The following is a 14,416-nucleotide window of genomic DNA, read 5'->3' as shown; positions in this document are numbered from 1 at the left end:
TAGAATAATTATAGTATCTATCGAATAGCTATACCTATCGAATTATGTTCTCGTAGGCACTCGTCGGATAGGTATAATATAGTAGAAGTAGAGATAATAAGTAGGAACTAACCGAGTTAATTATATTAGTTAGTTATAGGTTATATCTTACTCCTAAGATAGGTATTAGCTAGGTTATATAACCTAGTATTATATAACCTATATTACCTAATCCTAATCCCTAAAGAGTCTCTTAGAATATCTAACTAGACTATACTTTCTAATACTCCTACTTAGGCTAGATAGTCTTCTGCCTATATTCCTATATTTAAATCTATCCCTAAATTATAATAAGTTATTAGGTGCTATAGTTATATAGTTAGAGCTATATACCTAATCTATCTTAGTTTAACTCCTTAGCCTAGTATCGTAGGTACTATAGTAACGTTAATACTAGAGTATATACCTTTTGTTTCTCCTCTAGGCTTTTCCCTTTTTAGACTATATATAGATTCCTAGATCCTAATTACTTATTATATATAGCAAGCTACTTCTCCTATAGTATAACTCCTAGGCTTAGTTTTATATTTACCGTAATATCTCTAATATTGCGGTATATATCTTTTGTTAATTATCCTAAGGTCTAGAGTTTAATCTATAGTTAGGGTATGAATCTTTTACCTTTCTCTATATAAGCTAGAGTTGTCTTATAAACTCCTAAAACTATAGCCTATTCTTTAGTTTAGTTAGGCTATTAGTAACTATCTCTTTTATTAGAATATATTCTACTATAACCTTCCTCTACTACTAGAGATATCTAATATAGTTATATATAATATTAATATATTTAGATCTCTTATAGGTATATATATCCTTAATAAGAGTTAAAGCTACCTAATTGTCTTCTATAATTTATACTAGCCTTAGTTCTCTTACTATATTAGGATATACTTTTATAGTTAGTTAGAATAGGTATTCTCCTACTAACTCTATATAGTCTATCTCCCTTAAGAGTACTACTAGGAACTAAGATTGCTTTATATATATATATTTATAGCTATATACTTAGCTTCTATTATTAATATTATAATAGACTTTTGCTTCCTACTTATCTAAGAAACTAGAGCTCTATAAAGGAAGAAGATACTCCTAAGGATTAAGACTCTATCTGCTTTGTCTATTATATAGTTAGAGTCTAAATATCCTATTAGGCTTCCTCTATTTCTTCTAAATATTAGTCCTAAGTCTTAGGATAACCTTAGGTATCTTACTAGTTTCTTTAGAGCTTATATATACTTCTTAGTTAGGTCTAAGATATATAAGCTTAACCTTCTAAGAGAGAAAGCAATATCTAGTCTTATTATAACTATAGGCTATATCTAGGTACTAGTTTAGCTTTAGTACTCTATCTTATTCCCTCTCTTATTATATAAGCCTATTAGTTTTAGGCTATTATAACTATCTATTAGTAAGAGAGTTAGGTTAGCTATCTCCTTAGTTATTCCTAGCTTTATAAGGTTCTCCTAGATAAAGTATTCTTAATTAAGCTTTAAAGTTCTAGCTTATCTATCTCTTATTAACCTTATCCTAAGGATTTTCTCTAGTTCTCTAAGATCTTTAATCTTAAATACCTTGCCTAGCTATTCCTTAAACTAAAGCATATCTTCTAGCTTTAGTACTATAATTAGAATATTATCTATATAGGTTAGGATTAGAATATTCCTTTCCTAGTAGATAAGAAGGTATAGGTCTACTTCTAATTATATAAACCTAATCTGTTTTAACTTTAAGATATAGAGTTTATTCTAGTCTCTTGCTACTTGCTTTAGTCTATATAAGCTTCTTAGGATTTATAGGACTATATTAGGTAGAATCTTAACTCCTAGTAGTAGAATTATAAAGATTTCTTCTTAAAGTTTGCTCTTAGTAAATATATTGTTTATATCTACTTAGTAGAGTTCTAGATCCTTCTTATAAACTATAGCTATAAATACCTTTAAGGTATTATGCCTAACTATTAGTATAAAGGTCTCTTAGAAATTAACTCTAAACTTCTAAGAGAAGCCTCTTATAACTAGTCTTACTTTAAACTTCTTAATAGCTCTACTAATTAATCTCTTTATATTAAATACCTACTTAGATATAACGAGGTTTGCTCCTTTAGGTAGAATAACTTTTATCTAGGTATTATTACTTCTTAATATAGTTAGTTCCTTTTGGACTATATCCTCCTATATATATCTCTATTTAGGATCCTAAATTGCCTCTTTATAGGACTTTAGAATAGGTACCTCTTATCTCTATATAGAGACTTAAGGAGCAATTACTATAAATATAGACTCCTAAACCTCTAATAGAGCTTCCTAAATCTACTCCTATTCTTAGCCTTAGACTTAGCTTAGGAATGCCTTATAATGCTTAGTACTAGGCTCCTCCTCCTATCTATATTCTCTCTATTTCTTCTAAAGTACTTATCTTATTACTATACTATAAGCTTTTAGCTCTAGGCCTAGTCCTTTATCTAAAATAGATCTCCTTCTCTTTTAGCTATAAGTTTAGTCTTAGTTCCTCTTCTAATCTCTATTTCCTTATAGGTCCTACTATATAATATTTAATCCTTTTGCTTTAGAATATAGTTTCCTACTAGTACTAGGACTAGCTTATCTATTAACTTCCTAGCTTAGCTTAGGTAGTTTAGTAGTTCCTCTTTTCTTCTACTAGAGTTATAGTTCCCTAGAGTTTTCTTCTTCTAGATCCTCTATCCTCTAGTACTTCTTCTTATTCTTTAGTAGAGGTAGTAACTATATAAAGAGTATTTAGCTAGGACCTATAGGTTTAGTTACTATAGCTATAAGTATAGTAGCTATAGAAGATATAACTGCTATTAGCTTCTTTAGAGGTCTACTAACTAGGTTTCTAATAGGTATACTACTTACTTAATTAAGCTTAGGAATATTTAGCTCTATATCTTCTCCTTTCTTATACTTAAACTAAGTAGTAGTATTATAGGCTCTAATAGCTCTTATATTAGGCTCCTAGAAGAGCTATATTTTAGTAGTATTAGGAATATACCTAATAAATATAGTATCTTTGCTTCTGTTTATTAGTTTATCTAATTTTATCTCTACTAGCTAGGACTTAGGATCTATATAGACTACTACTTTATAACTCTAAACTCTAAAGTATAATACTAAGAGTTAAATACCTAAAAAGGCTTCCTTAGATAATACTTTAAATCTATCGATTTCTAGACTATTAGGAAGGGAATTTCTAATAACTATATAGGCTACTAAGGCTTCTAGCTAGAATTTAATAGGTATATAGGCATCTTCTAGTATTGCTCTTATATAGTCTTTAGAGGTTTAGATTAATCTCTTAACTACTCTATTCTAGATAGAGTTATATACTTTAGTTATATAGAAGGAAATTCTATATTCCTTCTCCTACTACTTTAGTATAGTAAGAAGCTTTCTTGCTCTATTACTTCTTATAATCTAGAGAGGATTTCCCGATTATAGCTTAGCTTTTACTTTCTAGTTTCTAAGGATACTTAGTATATCTTCTCTAGACTTTATTAGGAAAGTCTATTTCTTTCTTAAGAAGTTATTAATAATCTTAAGCTACTATTTATATCCTAATCTTAAGATAGGTAAAGGACTATAGATATTAATAGAAACTAGAGATAACCTTTAAGGTTTCCTCTTAGTTTCTTTCTCTCTATATTTCTTTATTTTTACTAAGGAATATACTCTATAAGGTTAGTATTCCTTTAGAATAGGAATCTAAGCCTTTAAGTTAGATACTTTATATAGGTTTCTAAGAAGACTCTCTCTAAAATATATAAGTCTCCTATACTAAAGCTCCTACTATTCTTAGGTCTTTTCTTAGGCTTTAAAAGTATAAGCTTTATTCTCTTATTTTTAATTAAAGTATAATATTATAAGCTCTTATAATATATTATTAATCTCCTTAATAAATAGTACTCCTCCTAATAGTTTTGTCTAGATAACTAGTTTCCTAGATAATAAAACAAGTATAAATTTTAGTAGTTAAATACTATACTACTAGCTAAATTAGCTCTAAGAACTAAGATTTACTTCTAGACTAGGTATAAAGAGAATATTCTTAAGAATAATCTATTTTCCTCTTTTCCTACCTATTACTATATTTCCTATATATATAGCTATTAGATAGCTACCTCTAACCTTAATCTACTTTTTCCTCTAAAGAGGTTTTAGTTCTCTAAAAAGTAATTCTTAGTTAGTTATATATAATAAAGTATAGGAGTTAAGTAGCTATCTTAATAGTATATACTTGCCTTTTGCTTCTATAGTTAAGTATATAACTTTATTAATATTATTATCCTCTAATAGGGATTAAGATACTTTAGATACTATAGAAGGCTCTATATCTTCTTAGGTAGTATATATCTTCTTAGAAAACTTCCTTAGAGTTTGTCTCTTCTTAAGAGATTAGACTTTTAAGTTAAGTTTCTTTACTATTTCTTTTAATACTTCTCTATCTAGTAAAGATCTCCTTCTAAATATACTCTCTCTAGGTAGTATTCTTCTCTTCTCTACTCTACTAGCCTATTTTAAGTTAATAGTTCTCTTAGCTTTATTAAGGTATAGATACTTAGTAATACTTCTAAAATGCTCCTTCTTATAAAGGTAGTATTTTAGCTTTATACTTTAGATCTCTCTTCTCTTAGCAAATATTACTATTTCTTATAACTAGTATCTATACTATATTAACTTCTCTACTTTAAGGAGTTAGAGGATTTCTTTAGAGTCTAAGTCCTTTTAAGCTTAGATAGTCTGCCTTATACTCTTATACTTAGCTAGGAGTATAAAGAGTAGATACTTAATCCTTATATTAGGAGTCTTATAGTATAACTCCCTATAGTTAATCTCTATAATCCTCCTTCTAAGATTGCTAAAGTAGACCTATAATTTCCTAATTATATCCTCTAGTTCTATTTTAAAAGTTATAAACTCTTAGATAATAGCTATTATATATACCTATTAGACTTTGCTATATTTCCTATATAGCTTTGTCTAGATATTATATACTCTTGTCTTATCTATTACTTTATCTTAGTTATCTATATAAAGACTTTCTATTAGAATATAGATTGCTTTTATATTATCCTTCTACTATTTTAGGCTAAATTCTAAAAATATAGTACCTTTCCCTTTACTTAATAAAGCCTTAGATGCTTTAGATTTAGCTAGAGTAGGTACTAATAATCCCTTTAAGTCTAAGATTATCTAGAAGATTTCTTTTCCTCTAAGTATATTCTCCTATAGCTTAAACTATAGTTTCTAGTTCTCCTTTATTAGAATTAGTGTTCTCCTTCTATCTAACTTACTTATTAAATCTATTTCTATAAAATTAAATAAACAAATCTAAACTCTAGAAATATAAGCTCTTTTAATCTAATTAGTAGCTTCTAGATTTCTGCCTTCCCTAGTTACTAAGACTCTTCTCTTTTAGCTAAGATATCTAAAGACTCTTCTCTCTTATAGAAGTTAGTTAGGTTCTTAGGTAGAGAACCTCTAAAAGATCTACTTTCTTAGAAGAGCACTACTAGCTAGTTCTAAAGTATTAGTAGTACTTAGTACTTAGACCTAGTCTTATCTACTTAGGTACTATAGTCTAAGGTTAATTCTTTCCTCTTTATACTTCTTTAGTATACCTCTCTTTTAAAGTAGAGTATACTTTACTAGGCTTTTCTCTATTTTACTTACTCTTTAGGGACTTCTAGCTTATAACTAGGATCTTCTAAAGCTTTAAGATAGTATAGATAGGATATGCCTCTAGTCTCTCTTATACTCTTTTCCTACTTCTCTATCTAATTAATACTATAGGTCCTATAAGAGGTAATATATATTACTTTAAGAATAAGAAGGCTAACTCTTACTACTTAGGGCCTCTCTATAAACCCGGGCTTATAACCTATTAAATTATATTCTCGTAGGTACTTGTCGGATAGGTATAATATAGTAGAAGTAGAGATAATAAGTAGGAACTAACCGAGTTAATTATATTAGTTAGTTATAGGTTATATCTTACTCCTAAGATAGGTATTAGCTAGGTTATATAACCTAGTATTATATAACCTATATTACCTAATCCTAATCTCTAAAGAGTCTCTTAGAATATCTAACTAGACTATACTTTCTAATATCTACTAAGAATTTCTAAAGCTTAAAGTACTACTTACTCGAGGCCTAACTATTAGATAGAGAGATATAGTATCTATAGAATCTTAAATCGTAATACTCCCTCTAATAGCTTATCTCTTAATAGCTAGTTACTTTCCTTAGTTTTATTCTTTATTATAATAAAAGCTCTTACTTTATCTATATCTCTAAAAGCTAAAACTATACTTCTTATAGGTTCTAGATACTAATAGCTTAATAGTAAGTATCTCTTCTCTTAATATAGAGTATACTACTTAGCTTTAAATAACTCTAAGTTATCTATTCTTTTTTTTTCTTATTATTATCTCTATATAGCTCTTATAGTATAAGCTAAATACTCTAACTCTCTCTCTAGTTTAAGTTATCTAAGTATTTCTACTTCTTTCTTTTCTAGAATAGAAAGGATATTATTAGGTAATAAGTATAGTTAGGTATCTATAGTATCTCTAATAGATAACTAAGATTTAGATAAGCTACTAAGTAGAACTTAGATTCTATTCTTAGGTTTAACTACTTCTACTATTACTAGCTAGGCCTCTCTTATCTTCTTTCTAAGTAATAGTAAGCTAGACTATACTTATAATATACTCTATAAACTTATTATTTAAAAAGTAAAGTACTACTATACTAGTTTCTATTAAATTTAGAAGTCTAATCTATCTAGGTATAGTAGAATAAAGTAAAGTAAAACTCTTTATAATAAGTAGTTAGAAAGGCTTAGGTTTCTATCTACTATAAGCCTATAAAGAAATACTTTCTACTAAGAATTCCTAAAGCCTAAAGTACTACTTACTCGAGGCCTAACTATTAGATAGAGAGATATAGTATCTATAGAATCTTAAATCGTAATACTCTCTCTAATAGCTTATCTTTTAATAGCTAGTTACCTTCCTTAGTTTTATTCTCTATTATAGTAAAAGCTCTTATCTTACTTATATCTCTAAAAGCTAAGACTATACTTCTTATAGGTTCTAAATACTAATAGCTTAATAGTAAGTATCTCTTCTTTTAATATAGAGTATACTACCTAGCTTTAAATAACTCTAAGTTATCTATCCTCTTTCTTTCTTATTATTATCTCTATATAGCTCTTATAGTATAAGCTAAATACTCTAACTCTCTCTCTAGTTTAAGTTATCTAAGTATTTCTACTTCTTTCTTTTCTAGAATAGAAAGGATATTATTAGGTAATAAGTATAGTTAGGTATCTATAGTATCTCTAATAGATAACTAAGATTTAGATAAGCTACTAAGTAGAACTTAGATTCTATTCTTAAGTTTAACTACCTCTACTATTACTAGCTAGGCCTCTCTTATTTTCTTTCTAAGTAATAGTAAGCTAGACTATACTTATAATATACTCTATAAACTTATTATTTAAAAGGTAAAGTACTACTATACTAGTTTCCTTTCTAATACTTTATTATCCTTATACTTCTTCTTTAGCTCTTACTAGATAGCCTTTACTATCTCTTTCTCTAATACTATCTCTTTATTCTCTTTACTAATATAAAGCTAAATCTAGTAGATTACTTTATAGTTTACTTTATTAGTTATTAGAGTAGATATTAAGGTCTTAATAGTTAAGTATAGATCTTCTCTCTTAAGGAATATAGCTATCTTTCTAAACTATTATTCTAAGTTCTTTTTAGAGAGTACTAGATATAGCCTCTTTACTAAAGTACTATTTATTTTATTTTAATTCTATCTTATCTTCTAAAGAGTTAACTTTAGGTATATATATTACTAAGTTCTTCTAACTATAGCTAAGAAATAAATTTGTTTTATATAGTAAACTAGGACCTATATATCTTAGTATTTAGTTCTTAGTATATATATAGGTAGAGATTCCTTTATACTAGACTATTTAGTAGAGGATTAACTATACTAAAACTTCTCTCTTTTAGCTAGAGCTTCTAGGACTCTATCTTCTAAGTAGCTCTAGAGTAGGTATTATACTCTAGACTTTATATATAGTATATATATTAATAGCTAAAGGAGTATACCTCTCTAGTACTTTTTAGTATAGGAACTTTCTAGTACTACTATATTTATAATAAAGGTAGGTTTATAACTCCTCTTAATTTTAAGTATATTAGTTTATCTAACTAGGCCTCTAGAGCCTAATTATCTAATCCTCCTTTAGATTCTAAAGATAGTAAGAAGTTTAGTTAGTCTCTAAAGTATTATTAGCTAATAGTAGGTCTCTCTAGAACTTGCTTTATAACTATCCTCTCTAAATATAACCTACTTAGTATAAACTAATTCTCTAGTTTTATAAGATTTTTCTTTAAATAGATAGTAAGTTCTATCTATATAGCTATCTTTAGAAGACTCTCTCTAATAGCCTAACTACTCTTCTAACTTTATTCTCTTCTACTTTCTAGTAGTAGAGAAATACTAGACTAACTTCTAGTATTATTAGACTATAACTTTTATTTACTAAGTACCTAGCCTAGGTACTTTATAGAGTTTATTCTCTATTTTTATATAGCTATATAGTATATTCTTCTACTTAGGACTAATATATATTAGATATTCTATCTACTTATATATACTATTCTTTCTACTATTTAGTTTATACTTATAAGACTACTTCTTTTACTTCTAACTCTTTTATAGCTTTAGATCCTACTATTACTTTTAAGTCTCTTACTAGAGTACCTTAACTCCTACTAGGAGTACTTACTATTATATTCTCTAGCTTCTAGCTTTCTAGCTATAATATAAACTCGGGCTTATAACCTATTAAATTTAGAGATCTAACCTATCTAGATATAGTAGAATAAAACAAAGTAAAACTCTTTATAATAAGTAGTTAGAAAGGCTTAGGTTTCTATCTACTATAAGCCTATAAAGAAATACCTTCTACTAAGAATTCTTAAAGCTTAAAGTACTACTTACCTAAAGTCTAACTATTAGATAGAGAGATATAGTATCTTTAGAATTTTATATTATAATACTTCTCTTTATAGTTAAGTACTCGTTAAGTATATTAAATCTAAATTCGAATACTATTACGTAATACTAGAGCCCGATTAGTATCTTCGCTAATAGCTTATAACTTACTCGTTACTATAGATCTATATTACTTACTTATATAGTAAATATAGAGAGTAGCGCTTATTATATTTTATAGAGTCTATTAGCTAAGGTAGTAGTATATATACTAGCCTAGCTTTATCGATATAGATACTATAATATTCGTAGGCTATAGACTTATAAAATTACTTTATATAGATTATATCTACGACTATATTATAAGCTAGGTTCTATTACTCTATTTATAGTAATAGGCCGAATTTACTAGTATATATCTACTCTTATAATTAGCGCTATTCTTTATAGGCTACTATTTACTATAAGCTATTATCTATTCTATACTAGCCTAGATAGAATACTTATATCTATAATCGAAGACTAGTATAATCTCTTCGGCTTAAGCTTTACCGAATAGCAAACGAATATAGCTATAGATAACGCCTTTACGTTCCTAGTCCGCGTATAGTATTTACTATTACTTTAGTATACTTATAAGTACTACTCTAGTCCGCTATATAAAGAAAGGATAATATAACTCTAAGTCTTATAGACGTACTCGTCTCGGCGCTAGTAAATATCCTCTCGCTCGGTTTACTCTTTATATAGATTAAGCGACCTTTCCTGTTCCTAATCGCAATCATTGCTTAGTAAGCATCTTGGGACCATAGTATATATGTTCTCCTAGCTAACGATTTAGGCTTGTACCTATCGCTTCGATAATCACTCCGGCTACCTTGTCCGTTAGAATACAGACTCCTCCATCAGCGCTAACACACGTACTGAACATTGCTTTGGAGAGCCTAAGCTTAGTCGCAGAGCTGGGCGAGGTACCGAATGCTCGCTCCCTCACGGGAGGCTTTAACTTATGCGTGTCTGGCGATACGGACTGCTTGCCCGGAGAGAACACGGTAGCACCTTAGGCCTACTACACTTATAATAGACCCAGCAATGCGGTCCGCAAGACTGCTAGTGCTTCCGCCGCTCAAGGTCGTATATTGAGTGTCACAGCACCAGCTCCAAACTCGAGCTGGACTATACAGTTCCCAGGCCCGGCTTTAAAATGCTCCCCACTTGAGATCGGACGTCAACGCACCTTCCAGCAGAATATTGTCAACTACACAGTTGTCAACTACGGAGATTGCTCTTACAAAGATCCTGGTTTCACAGCTTGGCGGCCCAAATATAACGAAGGGGGGCCTAGGGTGGAAGATGCGGTACCATATGCCAACTTGACTTCCGAAGGCTATATCTGAAATCCTGAACCACTGGACTTGAACAACTACTTTTGGCCAAACGATAACAAGGCAGTCTCTTACGTTGCCGTCACACCTTCGCTTATGGAAATCACGATGGAGGCCGATTCAATCTTTGGTCGGCCATCAACATGCGGAATACCTTCAGAGCCGAGTGAGGACGATGTGCAAAAGTTCTTTAGCGAATCCAAATTGGACTCAACTATGCTTCAGTGCAGCGTGCACAGCTCCACTTACACTGCAAACTTTGAGTTCGTCGACGGGGCGCAAGAAGTGCACTTCGAGCTGTTGGACGTGTCGGAGCAGACGCTGGACACAATATGGTCCATTACCGGACTTCCCAAAGATGCTCCCGAGCTGTACAGTGATCCTTCAGTACCAGCCCCATGCAACCATCTCGGTGGTTATGATCGTGGTGAGGCTTGTAAGTGTGACCATTAAAAATCGCCAATATGACGAGACTCTCACGCACGAGTAATCAAACTGATTTTCCCGAATTTGCCCAGGTATTTTCGATTCTACTGTGTTACGAAACATGTCTTACACGGCGATCCTGTACGCCTACCTCGAATTGATTATCGGAAGTCTGGAATTTCAGGACGATGCGGAGTCAGGCCGACGTCTGAGCATGAACTCCGGAATTGCCAGCACTGCTCTGGTGCAGTCGCCGGAGCTCGAGTGGATCGATGATCTCAGCATCCTCGATGAAACGTGGTCTGCCCTGCAACAAGTGCGGCCTCCATGGAACGACTCCATATACTACGGCTTGACGAATCGAAAAAGCTCTCAAAGGGGCCCACCATTACAACAGGCACTCGAGCAACGTTTCATAACATTACTATAAGTCCCTTCAGCGAACCGGAGCTGAAGTGAGTCCAAGCGCATCTCTCTGAACGATGAGGACACGCTGACGAGTCTGGATTTTAGCTACAACGAGAGCTCTGCATTCCGGCCAAACGAAACAGAAGTTACATTCGCCACCAGAAACATCATCTACGTCTACACTCGACAGAAGCTTTGGCTTGCGTACGGAATTTCCATTGGGGTCACGCTATTGACCGTATTGTTTGGTCTGACAGCCATCTTCGCCAATAAAGCGTGCTTCAGCCATGAGTTCTCTACCTACTTGAGATTATCAAGGGGTGCGGAGTTGAGCATCGGTATCAAGCAGGAAGACCTGTATGGAAAGGATCCACTGCCGGCTTATGCTGGTCGCGCTGTGATTCGATTCGGTCGGCAAGCAGATGTGGCGGATTATCAGGCTCTGCCTCGATCGTCAGACTATGAAGGGAAGGTGGGCACCTTGGGTGTGACGGCTCATGACTTGAGTGAGGCTCACGGACGTCAGCGTGCTTGACTGAATTACGACCACCCTCTGGGGGGACGCAACACTTTCAGTGGATAATAAACGCTGCCATGGAATCTGCATATCTACAATCGGCCGAAACAATCACGGAATGCCACAGCCTTCCGAACTTCTCGACGTCGCAGATCATGGCGTCTTTGAGGCCGAAGAGGTGTATGTTGGGGACGAAAGCCATCTTCGTGACGCGCTTGTAGCTGCCAAGAAAGTATGCGACTTGATCAGGGAGAAGTAGAGCGTCGGGAACGATTGGCAGCCCTTTCTCGAACTCGGCTATGTACCTCATACTCTTCTAGAGCCTATTCTGGGGCATAATTGTGTGGCGAGTCGTGTGATGCCATGCACTGTCCGGCAGAACGAGCAGTGGATTGGACAGCAGGGATGGACCCGAGGCAAACTTGCAATCTTGGGCCAGCACAGTCAAGCCGCCACAGCGAATCAAAGCTCATGGGACAAGCCAAAAGCCGCCAGGCAAGGAGAGATGTATCTCGGGCAAGGCTGAAGGATTGCAAAAAAAAGAGGCACCGTGTCTTGGCGATTCTCGGCAGGTTTGCAGTGAACAACGAAGGCTTTTCTTCTCTGAGCACTCGCAAGTCTGGGATTCGGGCTTGACGTTGGCAGTGATTAAGCGTTACGATCCTTCTCTAAGCACATCTGTGGTGTTTTGAGGCTTCATAAATCGAACCACTTGGCATATTTCGCTGCCGTCGGCCGGAGTCTTACTGCAGCCTCGCGGCATGGCGTATCGTGGCACCAGCAAATCGACTCGTCGATCGCGCCAGCGGCTGGGAGGCTGTAGTACTCAGAGCCTGCCAATCGGAAGTAACGAAGCTTCCACTTGGCATTGTAGCTAGAACAATCGAAATCCCCATTTCCGGTCTGGCAGCAGAGTCGTTGAAACAAGCTCCCACTATAACGTCTCCATCTGCTGAGTGTCCCTAACTCGTCTGTGACACACTCATCTGGACAGCAGGGCAGCCATTATCTGGAGAGTCATTTGCCACTTATTGTCGTTTTCACGAGCGCTCACACACAGAAGTTGCTAAAAGCAACAGATCATCATGCCTCGCCACTACTCTGAGCTGGAGGTCGTTCGCGACGAAAGGCAAGGATTGGAAGTAGATGATTCCAAGGAGCAAAAAATCGTTGTTCACGAATCTGAAGGGGACAAGATCTGGCTGGGACATCACCCTCACTGGGCCGGCAATGTCAGAAATGGTCAAGAAGCACTGAGTTTGGAGAAAGATGTGAGACGACAAAGCTGGTGGAGCAGGCCTTAGAGTAGGACATTCAAGGTCGGGCTGGCCATTGTTGCATTCGTACTTGTCCTTGGAGCAATAGGAGGAGGTGTTGGAGGCGTTTTGGCATCGCGGAGCAAGAACAACAATCTAGAACAAGAGCGGGAGTCAATGGGCAACGAGTCGAATGCAATATCCGACGGTATTGCGCAGACCAATGACGGAGCCTCCAACAACTCCTTGTCAACAACCACAGCACCAACGAGCACGACAAATCCTATCACGTACAGTACAGTTGTTCTACCCGAGGGTACCTTCGTAAGAGACTGTCCTTCATCGAACGACAGCCTCTACACCATAGCAAGGGAAGATGAAGACCCTATACTGTTCCGAAAAATATGCGGCAAAGACTTCATAGGTTACGATTGGCGGAACTACCCCGACAGCATGATTTTCATTAACACTGCTCTCGTGAGGAGTCTAGAAGAGTGCATCGGCTTGTGTATCTCCGCCAATGATGAACATCGAGTCGCCATCTCACGTGGCGAGAAGCAGGCATGTAATTCGGTATGCTGGAGGAATGGACTTCCGGCAGACGATCGTCCGTATCAATGTTTTGGCGGGCATACTTTTAATGCTTCGGGAACATTTGCGACACGAGACGAAGCTATCTGTGATGCAGCGGCTTGGATTAATCAGCGCTTGTTGTAGCAACTAGAATGATCTGAAAATTTTGTTGAAGTGACTCCTAGCACAAGTAGAATGTGCCGTCGAAAAGTGAGCTCCAGGCTTCCAGCTCGTCGGGATTGAATCTCGTCAATATCGTGAGGCCAATGTTAGCGAACCGGCACAGATATTCTTCTTCTCTAGCTCTGAACATCTCTGTCCACTCCACATTACTGAGAACTGTAGAATGGTCTGCTGCCGTAAACACCGCCGAAGGGTCAGAAAGGCCAATAGCGCGATACATTATCAACCGTGTCTACAAGGTTGCCTTCGGGCATGTTCGCCAAGTTCCGCATGTCCACCCTTACTCGGTCCAGGATATCGTGCTGGTGTCCGCTTTACCAATCGATCTGCCCACCGGGGAAATGAATGACTGCTCAAATTGAAATTTGCTGCATTCGACATGTTGTGGGCCAACTGCGGAGGGCGGAGTTGACGATGGAATGACTCAGCACAATATGGCTTTATTGGTTTATTGATACTACTATGATTGCAGCCTCTTCGTTACAATCAATCCGACGCCTCAGACCGATTGAAAGAGGTTGATCGCGGTCACCGCCACGTTTGTCCCTCCGCCCGGATTTGTCTTCGGGTCATGCACTTCCAGCT

The 14,416-nt window shown here is 34.9% G+C and overlaps 1 protein-coding gene across 1 annotated transcript; it reads left to right on the top strand.

Annotated features, from left to right (window-relative positions):
• Positions 1-10,564: 10,564 nt before the first annotated feature.
• Positions 10,565-11,837, top strand: RHO25_012944 (uncharacterized protein; the record flags this gene model as incomplete). The annotated part of the gene is made up of 4 exons (XM_023604227.1): positions 10,565-10,904; positions 10,987-11,210; positions 11,264-11,349; positions 11,408-11,837. 4 exons carry the CDS (start codon positions 10,565-10,567, stop codon positions 11,835-11,837), a joined length of 1,080 nt encoding a protein of 359 aa, XP_023450019.1.
• Positions 11,838-14,416: the final 2,579 nt, after the last annotated feature.

The sequence above is a fragment of the Cercospora beticola genome, chromosome 9 (genome assembly GCF_033473495.1).
Source record: "Cercospora beticola chromosome 9, complete sequence".
Classification (NCBI taxonomy): Eukaryota; Fungi; Ascomycota; class Dothideomycetes; order Mycosphaerellales; family Mycosphaerellaceae; genus Cercospora; species Cercospora beticola.
Note: the sequence above shows the minus strand (reverse complement) of the source record. Positions and strands in the feature narration are given on the sequence as shown.